Source organism: Populus euphratica, unplaced genomic scaffold (genome assembly GCF_000495115.2).
Source record: "Populus euphratica unplaced genomic scaffold, PopEup_1.0 scaffold62.1, whole genome shotgun sequence".
Classification (NCBI taxonomy): Eukaryota; Viridiplantae; Streptophyta; class Magnoliopsida; order Malpighiales; family Salicaceae; genus Populus; species Populus euphratica.
This window is the reverse complement of record NW_011499939.1, coordinates 608,769-626,091: the sequence shown is the minus strand read 5'-3', so window position 1 is coordinate 626,091 and position 17,323 is coordinate 608,769. Positions and strand designations below refer to the sequence as shown.

Genomic DNA, 17,323 nt, shown 5'->3' with positions numbered 1-17,323 from the left:
AATTTATTTACATTTCTGCTGAAGATTTCAATTTGGGTGGCTAATAAGCCAATAAATAAATTCCATACGACGAAGTCACCATTATTTCTATCTTCTTTCTCCAATTTAAAAGATTGTGTTTATCTCTAATGTTAACTCCAACATGGTTTTTCATATTATTATTGTCTAATAAAGTGTCAATTTTTATTTCTGCTTTATATGCTTTTTAAAATGTATCTGTTTTTTAAAAAATATTAAATTAATATTTGTTTAATATTTCTTGTTGATTTTAAAAAATTAATGACAAAAAATAAAAAAAATTATTTTCATATATTTTTAAGTAAAAAACATTCTATAACACAATCTCAAACACCTATTTAAATTAAAAAATAACATTAAAAGTTGAAATTTACTTCAAATTACCCCAAAAAGTTAGAATAAATACTTCACTATTAATTTTTTTGGTAGAGAAACAATTTTATTCAAAACCCAAATTATAAAATCCACTCTCTCACATTTTACATCAGAATGACTAAATAAAATAATATATATATATATATATATATATATATATAAAAGTTAGAGAAGGTTTATTTTTGTATTTTAAAAATATTATTTTCAAAATTAAATTTTTATTTTATTTTATTTTTAAATTATTTTTTTAGTATTTTCATATTGTTTTAATATATTAATATTAAAAATAAATTTAAAAAATAAAAAAAATATTTTTATTCATTTTAAAAACATAATTACTTTTAATCTATGATGAGATTTGATTTGATGTTCACATTATCATTAAGGGTTTAAATATAAAAAATACAATAAATAAAATAAATATTTTATTGTAAATGTATCTAGATAGTTGAAAGTTAGCGCCAACAAGCTTTTAAAAATTTTTTTAAAGTATGACCATATATATATATTTTCAAAAGAAAACATGGCTTACTTGGAAGGTATTGGGTAAAATAATAATATAACAACTATTGTAACACGTGGAATTGTCTTCTCTCCCAACTTTCTCAGCAGGCCATAAAGATGGCCTGACCACTTTACTTAAATCGTCGTTTCCTAAGATATTTCTCTGCCCATTGAAGTGTTCCTCTCCATTGTAAACCCTATCTAGCCAGTCGCTTCCTCTTCTTCAACTTCAAGCCTCCCTTCACCTCCCTCGGAAAAAAAAATTAAAAAATGGGGTTCTCCTTTGTTGCAGTGAAGATGCCAAAATGTTTTGGCCTCCAATTTCTTCTAGAGTTCGTAACTTTCATCAAGTTGTTGTTTCTATTGACTCTCAGCAATCTACTTATGTCCAGGACACTTCGACAACCTTATAATACTGATCAAGATCAACATCCCACAGAGGATTATGTTCTTGTAATGGGTGAACTAAGTCCATCACCGATTCCAGTCCCAGTTTCCGTCCTAACAAGGCTGATCAAGAAGAAGCTTCCAGTGATGACATTCAGCAGCTTGCTTGAAAGGTTAGTGAAGAATGAAGATGATCAAGAGAGCATGTGTCCTGTCTGCTTGGATTGTATTCAGGAAAGAGATGAAGTCAGAGAACTATGCAACTGTTCTCATGTGTTTCATATGAAGTGCCTGGATAGTTGGGTGGATCAAGGCCAGGTTACCTGCCCAACTTGCAGGTCCATGCTGTTTCCAAAGAAAATGGAAGCTGCTGAAATGTTTATAGTTGCTCATGATGATTCGGCCATGGTCGAGCAAGTTGGCTAAAGTTATCTCTATCTACAGCTCTGTAAATGATCTTCCTCGATCTAATTTATGATACGCTCTTCGTTTCAGTGCCCGTCTGATTTTCAGTTTTCAATTTCCCATCCTCTACAGGGATAGATCTTAGCAGATCTTCACCAATCAAATGAACGGCCCCTCAAGGTCTGAAAAGTTTAGCAAAATTGGCGTCATCCAAGATTCCAAAATAGTTGAATGCCATTGTTGGAGGTAGTCTGTGTAAAGATGGCTCCCCCCCTCTCTTTTTCTCACTAAAAGAAATTATTAGGAAATTGATCTTTGGAAATAGGCATGTTTGTCACTCAACAGTCATGCGATTCTCAATTTCGTCCCCAAACTCAATTGTATCCCCTGTTTATCAAACATTACCCAATTAATCACATCATTAAGATTTATGACAGAACAACATCATTTTCAGACTATTAAGTCCTTCTTGTAAATGATTTCAAAGGAAAAAAGTATTAATTTGAGGTTTAATAGGTGATGGTCAATAGATAAGGGACCTGCCTAGAAATGTATTTTGATCGAGGATCAATTGAGAATTGGGAGATAAATATGTCCTTCTTTGTGTGTTTTATGACACAGATACGAGTCAAAACTACAATAACTACTGGGAATAAATACATAATATTTAATTTCTATTCATGCAAATCTACTTCTCAGAAGGTTTTTATAATCTTTTATATAAAAAACTAAAAAATCCCAATAAAAAAATAAAATAGGATAGTTATTTTCTTTAAATAGAAAAACTAAAAAGCATATCAAAATTATAACTATTTGTTATAAAAAATTAAAATTTATATATCATTGTCATCTTAATTAAGTTTTTATTTGGGAAAACCTAACGGTTAAATACTACTCATATTCCATTCAAATTAAAAATTATCATGAGGATTTTATCTTTATCAATTATTTTTATATTAGATTTATAATAAAACCAAAAAATTTATAACATTAATTAAAATATGAAAAAATAAAATAAATAAGTTAATGTTTTCTATTGCTAAAAAAGTTCGTATGTAAAATACTATAATATGGTATTAATTATTATCTTTGAACTTATAAAGAAAAACCGTGTAAATTCCAAATTTAGTATAATTTGTAGGAAAATATTGTATTTAAATAGACAATTTTAATTTTTTACTTAATTTATTTAAAAAGTTTGGAGTATTATTTTATCTATATGGTATGCACTAAAAATCTGAAGGCCCATACAACGAGTCAATGGCCTTCCCTCATTAACGGTGAGAATGATGAAAAAACACAAACAAAGAAGAAAATCGGCAACTACAATAAGTTTCAAAGATTGGACTGGAATTTCTGAAAAAAAAAGAAAAAAAGATTGGACTGGAATTTCTGAACTGTGAATTTTTCAATGGAACTTGTTAAACAAGCTGATGACTCACGGACAACGCCTTCAAAAGACGGCAATGGCACCATTGCTATCAAATGCGGTTTGTCTTTTCTATCAAGACTTAAGAATCAACGCATTCAAGTCACATCACGCATGACACCTTCCATAAAGTAAAAAGGGGGAAAGTAAAAGAAATTGTATAAAAATCCTACAAATTTTAACTCTATTTTCAAAATTGGCTTTCAAGTTCAAAAAATTGCAATTATATTGATAAATCATAGTTATTAAATCGGATTAAAAAATTGATCTAATGCAATACTAGGATCACAATATATTAACCTAAATCAATACTTTAAAAAAAAAACTAAAATAATATTATTTTAAAATTTTTTAAAAGGTTAAATTAGATAACAAGTTGACATGTTTGACTTGGTCAACTTTGAATTGAATTTTTTTAATACCTAACCTGTTTAAAAAGTGCGGACTAGGTTCCATATTGATCTATCACACCAAACCGAGTTTAATAACGATACAACGAATCTATTTGGTCATTATTTATATTTCATAGTCTTCTTGCAAACTATTATAGAAATGGTCAAAGTTACATATCTTTTGTGTACCACAGGCAAAAATAAAATAAAATTAGTTCTAGTTAAAGAAAATTACCAGATTAGAATTTCAAGTTAACTGAGGTATAAATAGAGATTTTAGTTATGTTTATTGGAAATCACAAAATTGAGATTTCAGGTTAACCGAGCTATAAATAAAGATTTTGGTTTTGATTAAAGAGAATTTTTATATTGGAATTTTAAGTTAACCAAGGTATTAATAAAAATTTTAATTTTGATTAATAGAAATTGCTAGATTGAGATTTCTGGTTAATCGGGTTGTAGTAGATATTTTGATTTTGGTTAAAAGAAACCAACACATTAGAATTTTAGGTTAACCGAGCTATAGATATAGATTTTGGTTCTAGTTAAAAGAAAGTATCAGATGAGGATTTTAGGTTAACTGAGTTATGGATACAAATTTTAATTATGTTTAAAGGGAATTGTAAGATTGAGATTTTAGGTTAACCAAGTTATAAATAAAGATTTTAGTTATTATTAAAGAGAATCACTACATTAAAATTTCAGGTTAACTTAGCTATAAACACAAATTTTGATTTTGAATTGAAAGGAATAATTGAGATGCAGGTTTGAATCAAAATTGAAAGGAATAATTGAGATGTAGGTTTTCAAATCAACTGAGCTGAGAACAAAAGTTGCTAAGATGAAAGAATTCATTTCCTGACGAAAACAATTAAATCATAGTTCTTATTGAAGGGGATTGTGAAGACAAAGTTTCAACTCAACCAAACTAAAAATCCTGAGAAGATTATGTTTGAAGAACAATTTGTTTGTCTTTATAAACTTACTATGCAAAACACTTAAGAAGTCTTTGCTCTATAAGTATTATAAATAGAGGTTACATGTTGTTACCTATTTTTTGCTCCCTACATAATATAAAAAAAAGGAGAGAAAAATAAAAAAATATTAGAGGAAAATTAAAAAAATATATTGGTGAGAAGAATATACCATAATGCTTAGGAAATTGTCGAAGACTGGTTGAGGAATTCAAAATATAGAAGATTGAAAAATTTGATAGTGTATTTTTTACTGATAAAGGCTCTATTGGAAAAAAAAATCAATCTCATGAGAAAAAATTAAAATTAGATGTTGATGGACTCAATTGGATTTTTTTCAAGGTTCAAGTGAATTTATTGAGCGCATAATTGCAATAAAAATTAATTTTTAAAATCAATTTAGACTTTAATTAGAAGAAATTAAAGTATAGGTGTTGAATTATAATTTTTAATAGTTAATTTGGTTACATCATGGGTTTAATTGCATAAATATTGAATTTTGATGGGCAATTAGAGACTTGATTGAAAAAATCAAAAACCAAGGACCAAATTAAAAAATATACGTGTATGTAGGGGATGAAATTAACCAAATCAAAGGCCAAATTTAAGAAATTGGTAGTTTGTCGGTTAATTGAGGGTGAAAATATACAAATTCAAAACCAATAATTAAAATAAAAATAACAATCAACTTTGAGGCTGATAATTGAATTTGACAATAATCAATTTGCATGAAATTAATAGTTGAGAGACGATTATAAGTGTAATTAAAAGTAATTAGAAGAACATGTACTCAATTAAATTTTCTAATCCTAAATTAAAACCTTAAATGATATGTTGTGCAAACTTAATGAAGAGAAGGTGAGTGACATACTGTTTGTCACTTGGACATCCCTATTTCGATAGTTTTGGTTGATCAAATTAGCAATTTTAAATGAATGAATATGGAGCTGCAAATCTTCAAATTGAGTAAAGTTGGATTCAAATGAAATATGTGCATCTCCTTTAACAATCTTAAATGGTCTTAGGTTACGATGATGTTAGAATTACTATGACATGACCTTGAGAATGGGCAGCCTAGTTAGCCCTAACAATGAAATTATTATGCTAAATTGACCTTCTTTTCATGTATTCACACATGAAGCTTTCTTAATGGGTTTTTATCAAAGATTTACAATACTTTTCTCAAGATTAAAAGGTCTGAAATGGATTCAAAACCTCTTAAAACAGTAGCAAAATCCTATTAATACCCCCTAAGATCAGTGGAACAAAAGGAAAGAGAAAAAAAAAGATAAGAAAAGATAAGAAAAAGAAAAGAAATATCAATAAAAAACATATCTGCAAAGGTCCAAAAGTTTAAACAAAAAACTTTTTAAGCTTTGCAAGTTTGTGAAAGATAAAAGAGAGTAGTTGTTCTAGAAATACATTATCGATCTAAAAGGAGGTTCTTTATGGTTTGATTTTGTTTTTTGTTTTATTTGATTTGTTTTATATTTGTGTTTTCAAGCATAAAAAGAGGTTTGAAATGCTTATCATGTAATGTTGCATTCACCTTTTTATTGTAGTGTTTGTTATTTAATGATGTTTGTTTAAATTCTTTTTATATTTTTGATATATTAAAGTTGTTGTTTAAGATTATTATATATATATATATGTTATTTTAATTTTTGTTTAGCTGAAGCTATATATGTTAAAATAATAGTGTTTATCCTAGGTTTATAAGGCCTCTTTATATACAAAATAAATTCATAAATCAATTTTGAATCCATATTGCATGAACATGTAAACTGTTTTAGGTTGATAATTTTTGGATTTGATAATCATACTTGATTTAAATATGTTTGTGTATGATATTGTCACTTGTTGGGTGAAAAAAATACATGTTTTAGAAGCCAAAAATGCTCATTTTTAGGGCTTTGATAGTGGCTAGGCATGAGTGGGTTTTTTCTAGGTTCATGGGCAATGCTCTTCACATTCCTAGGAAGAATACTGTCCTAATCTCTTGATTTGGACTAATTTTGATCTATTTCTTTGCATAAAACCTTTTTTTATACAAGATTAATTCATAATCTAGTGTTTTTTTTTTTTGCTTCATAAATATAATTTTAATGGTTTTTAATCCTAGGGTTTCAATTTAGAATCAAAACTCATTTGATAAAATCATGACGTTTAAAAGATAATTGAAATCAATGGATGTTAATTATTGATCCTGCCATGATTTTTCACCAGGTATATTGCATTAATTTTATAACAAGTTTGTAACATTTCAAAGGATTTTGACCTATTTTTTAAAAGTCTCAAAAAAATTATATTTTTATTTTAATATAAAAATTATAAATTTATTTGTAAAATATATTATTGGTATTAAATAAAAAAATAGTTTATTTTATTTTTATGATAGCATTAAAATAATTAGGTTTTAATTTGATAAAATAAGAATTATCTTATTGAAAAAGATTTTTTTAAAATTTTAAATCAATAATTAAATAAATATAATATTATTTTAATTTATATCAAATAAATAAACAATATAATTTATGTCAGGTAAATTTCATCAACTATGGATAATCCAACTAATATATATATATATATATATATATATATATATATATATATATATATATATATATATATATATATATATATATATATATTCTACTTGAATTTTATATCTATAATTAACAACTATATGACTTATACCGGAGGAGTTTCGAGGTATACGAGGAGAGTTTTGGCTATTGAAGAAATTCAAGCGATTATAGAGATTTGAGATGTGAGGAATCCTTGTATGATACAACTATATGACCTAAGCGAGTATAGAGATTTGAGATGTGAGGAATCCTTGTATGATACAACTATATGACCTATATGACTTTATATATTAATTGTATAAGAATTTTATATTGAATAATGAGAACTTTATTGGCTTTTCATACAAGAGGAATCCTTGTATGATACAACTTGAACCAACTATACTAGAAATCAAAGGAGAACAAGAAGATAAATTTTTTAAATTGGCAAAATAAAAACCCTAGTCGCACTATTATTTTCTGAATAAAATTGTTTAGCTAAAAAAATATCCTTATAAAATAGAACTACAATAACTTAATAAATTTATTTATGACCTCAACCATAAAGGAAAAAAGAATTAGAGATGGATAAAAAAATTAAAGGCCAAAATATAAAATTAAATAAGAAAAAACTAAAATAAAAAATAATATTTTTTAAATTTAATTTAAAAAACTTTCAGATTTTAGATAGCTAATCGATTCATTATAGAATAAAATTTATAAAATTACCTAGTAAAATTCAAATATAATTTAACATTTAAATCAAAAGATATATATATATTCGATAGGTAATTTGATGTAACTAGATTTTTTTTTTTTGGTTTTGATATATCCTTTTAATTCCGGTAGGCTTTTTACTTAGTCTAATCATATTAAATTTGTATCCAACTATCATCATTGTATGGTTATGATTTCAATTAATCCAATACCTGTTAGGATTAAGATATATTATTTGTAAATAAGTTTTTAGTTCTGGTTTTTTTTTCTTTTTTTCTTTTTATGTGCTAGAAAGACGGCTGGAAAGAGAAATGCATTGTATGCTACGAGGTGTGAGGATACTTAGGATACAAGTTTTAAGAATTCTTCAAAATGTATTAGTTCCCGTAGATACACAAATTATCCATGGTTTTAACTGGAACTGTACTTTTATAATGATTACACTAACCCTATAAATCAAGTTTTATTCCATATTAGTTGATGGAGCTTATAGAACACAAGGGTTGATCAATTGAATAATGGAAAACCCCTTACTAGCCTTGGATTCATAGGATGCTTGAGAAGGTTTGACTTGGTTTGCTTAAAGTTTAGCTAGTCTGGGATGATCTGGCTTGCTTTTGGGATATTTCATACTCTAAGAATCATGAATTTTTGAAATGTTTTTTTTGTTTAAAAATATATTTTTTATTTTTAAAAAAATTATTTTTAACATTAACCCATTAAAATAATTTAATAACATGAGAAATATACTAATTTAAAATAAAAAAATTATTTTTTTAAATACTTTTTAAAAACAAAAACATATATTCCTTTTGTAATGAGATCTGATGATGCTTATCCATATGTTTCTCATCAACACAAGATATTATCTAACATTTTGCATGTTGATCACTTGTCGCAATCCTAATGGTCAAGTGTCATAATCTGTACAATAAATATTTTGTTCATTACACCATGTGAGGATGCGTGACCATTCATGTTTTTCAAGAGCTTCTCTCTTTATTTTTCTTTACTCGTGGTGGATCCTCGCATGCACTTGGCATATGCATTTTCTCGGCATGACTACATGATCTTCACCTCTTTAAAATATCTCCACGCCATTCATGCCCACAAAAACACTGCACGATCCTCACCTCTTTATATTTTCATTTTTAAAGTGGATCAGATACAGTGATACACACGAAAACCGACAGGGATAAGTTAAAGCAAACTGCAAGAACACGTGCCTCAGCAAAAAACAAAACATACAAGCACGAACAAGGACACTTTCAAGTATCATGCCTGTCGATTTCTAACTCCATTTAAAAAGAAAAACTTGAAATTGTAGCCGCAATCTATCAACAACCAATCACTTTGGATCCTTGTTTCACGTTGTAGTAGTAAAGCAGTACTTGAGAACGTGTTTTGCTACCGGTTAAATGTTTCTCAATAAAAATTTTATATACAGGTTTCCAATATATTCTTAGTTAAAATTGTTTTATATCAAATATATATATATAATGAAATAAATTAGAAATTATATATATTAATAAATAAATAAAATCACAAATAATAACTGATAGTTCATGGTTTTCTAAAAATATTCTCTATTTAAAATCCATCGTATGAAAGTTATTATCCAAAATAGGGTATGTCTTTTTCAACGCTCAACTCTAAATTGGTCAAAAACACATCTACATCCAATTTTAAATTGGTTCATTACATGTTTAAGTCGAACTTTAAATTGGGTCAGGGATATGTCCACATTCATTGTCATGTTGGGTCAGGACCACATCTAATTCGAACTTTAAGTTGGGTAAGGTATATGTCCACATCCATTGTCATGTTGGGTCAGGACCACATCCAAGCATAACTCCATGTTGAGCTATGAAGCTTCTGCACCAAACCTCGTGTTAGGTTAGGGACGCATTGACGCCCAACTCCAAGTTAGGTTATAGTGTGTTTGTTCCTAACTATTCTTGTACTCCGTATTATAGTGTGTTTGTTCCTAACTATTCTTGGGTTCAGTGTATGAATTAAATTCAACTATCTTTAGGTTCAGTTAGCTAAAAAATAATTTTATATTAAGTCTTTTGTACTCCGAGTCTGAGCTAGTAATTATAATACCTATTAATCTTATTAAAAAAAAAGCAATCCATGTTTATATTAATTAAATGTGATGGCATGAACAATAAAATAATATTATTTTAATATTATGATATTATATTTCTATCCTTTTAATATTGTCTGAAGCAAGTTCAGTTAGGTAATACATAAAAAACATCTTAAAGATCCAAATAAACCTACATGTTGTCTGAAAAACACCCCAAAATCTGATATTTATTCTCAAAATCTTTCATAGACAAGATCTAGTATTTTAGGCATGACAAAACTTGTATAATAATTTAATAGAATTATTAGTATCGAAAGAAACTTATTAATACCAAGATCTATATTTTTATTACTAGAATTGATTTTAATAAATGATTTTCTATCTTTCACACCATTTTTAGAAAGTTTCTCTTATGAAAGGAATTAAAAATAAAAAAAATAACATTTTGAATCAAAATAAACTTATCTTGCATATATCATATTGGACATATTTGTTTTTTATGTTTTTCAATGTGGTCTCCATTCATTGAAGTCTTTCAATCCTTTACAAAATTTGGCAAATTAGTCAATAATTAGGGCTGTATAAAGACATTATTAAAAAAAATTAAGAGTAAAAAAAAATCAATTCTACAATGTATATTTTAGGAATTTTAGTATATGTTATAGCTAGCTAGTTGTTAGCACTTTGCTGTGGATTAGACAAAAAAAATTTAATGTAAAGATAGAATATAAAAGCATTATCAATATGTTTTCAAGTAACAAATCGTTTTTTATTAAATTGAAACAAAAGTTGGATGATATAGGTAGAAAAAAAATTAAAGGATAAAAACAAAGAGAAAATAATCCATATTATAATCCACAATCAACATAGTCTCTCCTCACCACAAGTAGAATCAAAATTTAATTTTTAACATAAAAAAGTATTTGCAAGCATTTCTATTTGGATTTTTAACTAAATTATGTTAGAGTTAATTTATATGATCTTATTAATTAAACAAGTAAAAGCATGATAATATCAATATAATAAAAAAATGTTGGACTTAAAATAATTTAAAATGATGATGTTTTAATATTATTCTTTAAATATTAAAATAATAATATTTTAGATCAACTTGGGTAAATTTAACATACATATAACCTGTCTAGATATAACAACTTTATTTTTTAAAATTATTTTCTTACTTAATTACGTGACAACAAAAATAAGCTTGCATAATAAGGTATATGTATATTTTTTTTCAAAAAAAGAAAATTAACATTATGAAGGGTTGTACTAATTAAACTATTTTTTTTCAAAAAAATTAAGTTTAACCCTTTATTTTTTTTATTTAATTATATTGACAAATAGGGGAGCACTAAATTTAAAGTGAGCCCTTTATTTTTTTATTTAATTATATTGCAATTAATTTTTTTGTAATAAATAATCTAAAATTCATAAAATTTCATTAAAGCATGTGTCATTTTAACCTTTTCTTTTTATACATTAAGTTAATGGTGTTTTGAATCGATTTAGTTTAGTTTATGTTAACCCACTAAATTTGTAATCTAGATCTTAAACTTAGTTGAGTTTAATAATTTTTTTTATTAGAATTTATTTTTTTTAATTATATGACAATAAAAATTGATATGCATAGGAAAACAACTAAATAAGATTTAAAAAAAGAAATTAATCATGATGTGCTATAAAAAAAGAAAGTTTGCTAATGATATAAATATAACCTTATTCAAAAACAAATAAAAAACATCATGAAGTATTATACAAAAAATGACTTGCCAATATAATTTTGTTTAAAAAAGCTATAATTATAGGAAAAAAAAGAATCCAAATCTAATGATATTTAATAAAAAAATCTCAATTTAGTTTTAAATTAATTTACTTTACTGAATGTAAATTAAAATTTAAAAGAAAAAAATGAAGATTAAAACATATTAGACTTATATACCAGACTTTCCTTTTATTTTTTATGTCAGGAGAATAATATATTATTTGCCCTCATATATATATAGGTAAATCACACGTCATTTATATATCCATGATCTGTGCATTGGTTTTTCAAACCAAAAAACTTATTTTAAAATAAAAAAACACCCTTAGAATTTTAAGAACAAAAATTTTCTTTCCTCTTAAACTTGATATATATTTTTCTTGTAAGATGAATAATAAAAAATACCTTAATAAAAATTTTATTTCAATAAAACTCTTATTATTAAATAAAATCCATTGATATTAAAAAAAGATTTTTTGTTACTAGAATGTAAAAAGCCAAACAACTTTTTCTTTGCTGTCATGAATTTTTATAACTCTCCCAACTAACTGGAAAACAAACAACTTAAACATGAATAAAATAAAATTTTGAATCAATAAATATAATGGTCAAATCAAAGAGATTAAAATAAAATTTTTAAAAAAGCTCAAGGCTTTTTTTTTTCAAAAATTTGTTGGATGAACATAATTTGAATAAAAAAAATGTATTTTTTACTTGCTTTCAATTTTTTTCATCTTATTTTAAGTTTTTAAAATAATAAAATCAATTTTTTTTTTGTAAAATTAAGCATCAACCAATGTTGATATATCTTTTTATTGAGACAACAATAACCAAAAAAATAAATCATAAAAGGATTAAATTAATTTTTTTACTAAAAAAATAAAATAAAAATCTTATTACAGTTCATACTGTGTTTACTTGCAATCCACAATAATTGTATAATTGTAGAGTAAAAACATCAAATGCTTTAGGTTTATGTTAATTCATGTCTAATATGTAGAAAAATCTTTCCTGCTGTCATTGTATCAAAACATCTTCTACTTTATCTTCAATTGATGGTATCACATAAACTGAAATTTAAAATACAAAAGGAAAAATCTTAAATAAGTCTCTAAGTTAAATAAGGATTATTACTTGAGTCCCCTAACAAGTTTTTGCCTCATTTGAATTTTGCCCTATATAAAATTGGTGTCGGGAGATTTTTCCATTTTACTTCCTCGTCAAAGCCCAGTGGAGTCGCCATGCACCTGGTTAGGATCTCTAGGCAAGATGGCTTACAGTGCTCAGGCATAAAGGTCCCTAGCCAACTCTTGCATGGTTGGAAGGATTGCGTGGATGGCCCCCGGAGACCAGATGAGCTTCTCAGAAGATGGTTCTTTCTTGAGTCCAAAATCAGTCCGGTTAACCTAGGGCTGTTCAGTCTGGCCCATCATATATTTAATACATATAGGCTTTCTAGTTTAAAAGAGGTTGTTCTTTACTATAATTAAATTTAATTATATGTTTAATTTAAATTTACATGTTTGAAAAATATATGATTTAGTTTATATTTTTTTTTATATTACTATCATCATCTTCGTTTTATTCTTTTAAATGTCTAAAAAAATAAAGATGGTTTGATGAGTATTTTGAAAAAACTAATTTTAAATTATTTTCTCATTTCTCATCTTTAATGTACCGAATCAGAGGGTTGGTATTTGATTTATTTTTATATTATTTTTAAAGATTAAATTTCATTTGAAATTCAATTATTGATATTAAAATGGTTTCAAACATGAAATTTCATAAAAAAAATATTCAGAAGATTCCAAAAATTCTATTAATGCAACGAGCAAAATATCAACAACATTATTACTTGTTAAAGCCTTCTTGAGTAATCTCTCGGGGTAGATTACTCATCACAATGATGAGCAGTAGATTTTGCAGCATTTCCTTGTTCCTTCACTTAGGAAAGTACAAAATGCAAGAATTAATGTTATTGTTCGACAGCATTACAATTTTCTCTACCATATTACACATCTGCATATGCCTCCATAGCACGTACAGATATTGGACTCCGAACAAAATGCTCGCCATCAGTCCATGTTAGGCTCCCAAATCTGTATCCTCCCTGAACTTTCTGAGTTGAAAAGAAAGTAACTTCGTAGGACAGGATTTTGTTGCTCATGTTGAAACTTAAAGTTGGAGGCTCAACTCTCATGTTTATGCCAAATGGAGCCTGAACTATAGCTTTGTACTCTGAATTAACATTTCCCACATTTGTCACCTTTCTTGCCACTTTTGCTCTTGTTTTCAGGTTTGGAATGGTGATTGAAGGAAGATTGAGGTTAAGTCTAGTATTGGCTTTTTTCATGCAGTTGATTGTGGCATTGGTTAACCTGGTCACAGATGAACTACTGTAGCCCATGGAGCAAAGGAACTGAATATATTCCTTTGTGTTGGTGTCGTAAACAAGCCCTGGATACACTGCTTTTTCAGGATTCACGTGTCCCCCACCGATGTCAAATGCGTCTGCTTCCTTTGTAGTTGAGCCCTCCTCAAATATTTTCATTCCATCCGTTCCAGTTTGGGAAGCTGCAGTTTGTGTCATGTTGTCAGAATTTCGTTAATAACTTGAGATATAGTTGGTGTCCTCAAGGAAACAAAAAAATGAATGAATGAGGTTGAATTTGACTGACCAGTTGTGACAAGTGCTGATCTTATGGCTGCAGGAGACCAATTCTGATGTAAGGACTTAATGAGAGCTACAATTCCTGTCACATGGGGACAAGACATCGAAGTTCCTGATAGGAATTCATACGAGTCAACTTGGTCTTTGTTGGCTGGTCGATGTGCAGCTAAGATGTCCACACCCGGTGCGGCTATGTCAGGCTACCATCATCAATCAGACATTGGATTAACAGGTAATTAATGGTGACATTATACACAATTAAAGGAAATGTGACGACTAAACATTTCCTAGAATTAGTGATTGCATTATTTGGCAATTAGTAACTCTGATTTACAACTAATGCTATTTGATAAGGTCGAATTTAGTCTGCTTCGTATACCTTTAGAACTTCTGGAGAAATTGAACTTGGTCCTCTGGAGGAAAATGATGCAAGTCGCGGAGAAACCCTTCTGCCAACAACAGTCTTTGGGAAACTCAGCTTTGCAGTTGGAGACCTTCACATGAAGTTGGAGAAATGCCATTTATTTTCATAGAACCAAGCTTTATGCGATGTGCGATGTGCGCGAGCGGGGGCATGCACATGCTTTAAACTCTTCACCATGTCCTTACCTGGCTTTTCTGATGTAGGAAACTATCTGTGTCCCTACTTCATAATCTACTTTGACACAGGGGATCTTGCATAACTCAATCCCATCAAGGTGAAATTGTACAAATATAAGTCCAACACCTCCTGCTTCAAACACAGAAGTTGATGCAGAAAACATATCCTGTGTATTTGATTCTGATAGACAAAGTATGATTTTTCCAGTTGCTAGTGTTGCATTTAGACTCCCAGGCTGACAATCCTTTCTGAATACATTTAATATCATAGCTCACAGGATGTAAGAGAGTGACAATAATTCATGGAAAATCAGGAAAAACAAAGGTCTTACGCTGAATCAACCATGGGGTTTAATGGTATGCGCTCGGAGTATGTAAGGCTTGCAAATCCGTGATTATGTTGACCTGTAGTAATAGATTGGCCCTGAAAACAAAACGCAAAAACAAAACTTAGACAGGTATCTCTTTGCCTGATTTGTTTCAAGAACTATAACCTTACCCAGAGGGTTTTGTTGTTTCCAAGTGTAATGGCTGTTGGAAAGGTCCTGTCAATTGTAGAGGCTGCAACAGTGATGAGCCAAGGTGCTGTATTCTCAACTGTCTGTGAGATAGGGCCATCATTTCCTGCAGAACAGATCACTGGTATCCCATTTAAAGTTGCATGGAAGGAGCCAATTGCAATTGAATTGCGCATATCAACATACGAGAACAAAGGAATATTATTGCCAATTGACACAGATAGGATATCTACTCCATCATGTATGGCTTTGTCAAATGCTTTCAGAAGATCTGCGTCAGTGCATCCTCCGTCTTCAATATTCCAACAAACCTTATAAATTGCCAAGTGAGCAAGAGGTGCTCCCCCTCTTGCTAAACCTGCAGCTAGTCCTTTATAGCTTACTTTTTCGACAAAATTACCAGCTGCTGTGGAAGCTGTATGACTGCCATGGCCCTCGCCATCTCGTGGCGACATGAATTCCCCGCTTTCAGTTGTGTTAAAAGGTATTTGATCCTGAAATCCTTTTACAAACCAGCGAGCTCCAATGATCTTTCTGTTGCAATTGGATAAGTTGAAGCTCTCACCCTGCTGACATATTCCTTTCCAATGAGATGGCACTGGTCCCATGCCTTCATCATGAAAACTTTTGGATTCTGGCCACACTCCTGCAGAATTTCACACCAATCCAACAACCTTCAATGATCCTGTGAATGCATTGGTTTCAGCTAATAAAGAGAAAAACATTACCTGAATCAATTACACCAATGATGGTTCCTTGGCCCATGTTGCTTTGCTTTAACAGATTTTGAGGAGAATGATGATTGAGACCAATGAATTCCCAGCTTCTAGTTGTGTGGAGCTTGTGAATGCCATTTGGAATTACTTGGACAACACCAGGAAACTCTGAAATTTAAAGGAAACAATCTTTTAAAAATAGAAATATTTTATCTGATCACTAGAGTTATCAACAATTGTGGTGCCTGCAATATCTTCTGCCTGAGACTCTGTCAGCTTTGCAGCGAACCCAGAAAAGCCATGCCTATAGCTGTAGAGAATTGAACTACGTGCTGCTTCTTTGCTTCAAAAGAAGTAGAAGAAAGTTTTAGGATTTTTTATGTAAGAATATAAACCATATCAACATCTGGTTACTCTCAAGAGGAATGTGGATCAAATCATACCTCCCTAGCAATGTCAACAGCATCTCATAGTGAATTTTTTTGGTTATTGCTGGATCTTCATGCTCTTTCTCTCCCATATACACAATGTGCACCTGGAAACATTTCCTGTTCAGAACCACCAATAAAAGATTCTGTACTTATCTAGAAATATTTACACTCACTTTCTTTGTGGCCTCAGCACATTTTACAGAAACATGTAGCTGGTGTTGAATTAAAAAAACTGCTATGATCGTGAAGAAGTGATTTTTGCTTGGCCTCCTCCATTTACTTGATTTGAGGTCCATCACACAAACAGAAGCGATGGTTTGTTAGTAAGTATTTTTAAATTTAATGTGCTGGAATTTTGTCAAGGTTTACAAGTCGGTCATTATTGCATTTGCAATTATATTAGAGCTTGAAGGAATATGAGTAAAGGGGGAGGAGACCATTCTTTTGGTACACTTTTTGCTCTTTATGCTTAATCAACACAAGAGAAGGTGATTGTGGGCTTCGCTGAAGATGATAGGAAAATGATGGATTGGGAATCATATATGCATGCCATGTGAGGCATGATTTTATAAAGAAAGATTTGATGAATTTGATATCCCTTTTTCCATCTTTCTTGCTTTATTAATTTTAGTCAACTTTTACAGAAGGGCATAAATGCTTATCAGGCTGCTTTCAAGTACTGTAAAGCATAATTTTAAGCTTTTCAAACAAAAGACAATGATCATGCATTCATTTAACATCTTCTTGGAATTTTGTTTGGTC

General features: G+C 28.9%; 2 protein-coding genes across 2 annotated transcripts; one reads left to right on the top strand and one right to left on the bottom strand.

The window, feature by feature from the left end:
- Nucleotides 1-1,167: 1,167 nt before the first annotated feature.
- Nucleotides 1,168-1,710, top strand: LOC105136843 (E3 ubiquitin-protein ligase ATL59-like). The gene has a single exon (XM_011042337.1). It carries the CDS (start codon nt 1,168-1,170, stop codon nt 1,708-1,710), a length of 543 nt encoding a protein of 180 aa, XP_011040639.1.
- An 11,709-nt stretch (nt 1,711-13,419) lies between these two features.
- Nucleotides 13,420-17,042, bottom strand: LOC105136821 (subtilisin-like protease SBT3.5). The gene is made up of 10 exons (XM_011042310.1): nt 16,735-17,042; nt 16,574-16,665; nt 16,376-16,473; nt 16,143-16,298; nt 15,396-16,060; nt 15,229-15,320; nt 14,906-15,145; nt 14,676-14,790; nt 14,304-14,496; nt 13,420-14,199 (listed from the first exon to the last, which is right to left on the bottom strand). The coding sequence occupies exons 1-10, from the start codon at nt 16,855-16,857 to the stop codon at nt 13,637-13,639; spliced, it is 2,337 nt and encodes a 778-aa protein (XP_011040612.1). The 5' UTR covers nt 16,858-17,042; the 3' UTR covers nt 13,420-13,636.
- Nucleotides 17,043-17,323: the final 281 nt, after the last annotated feature.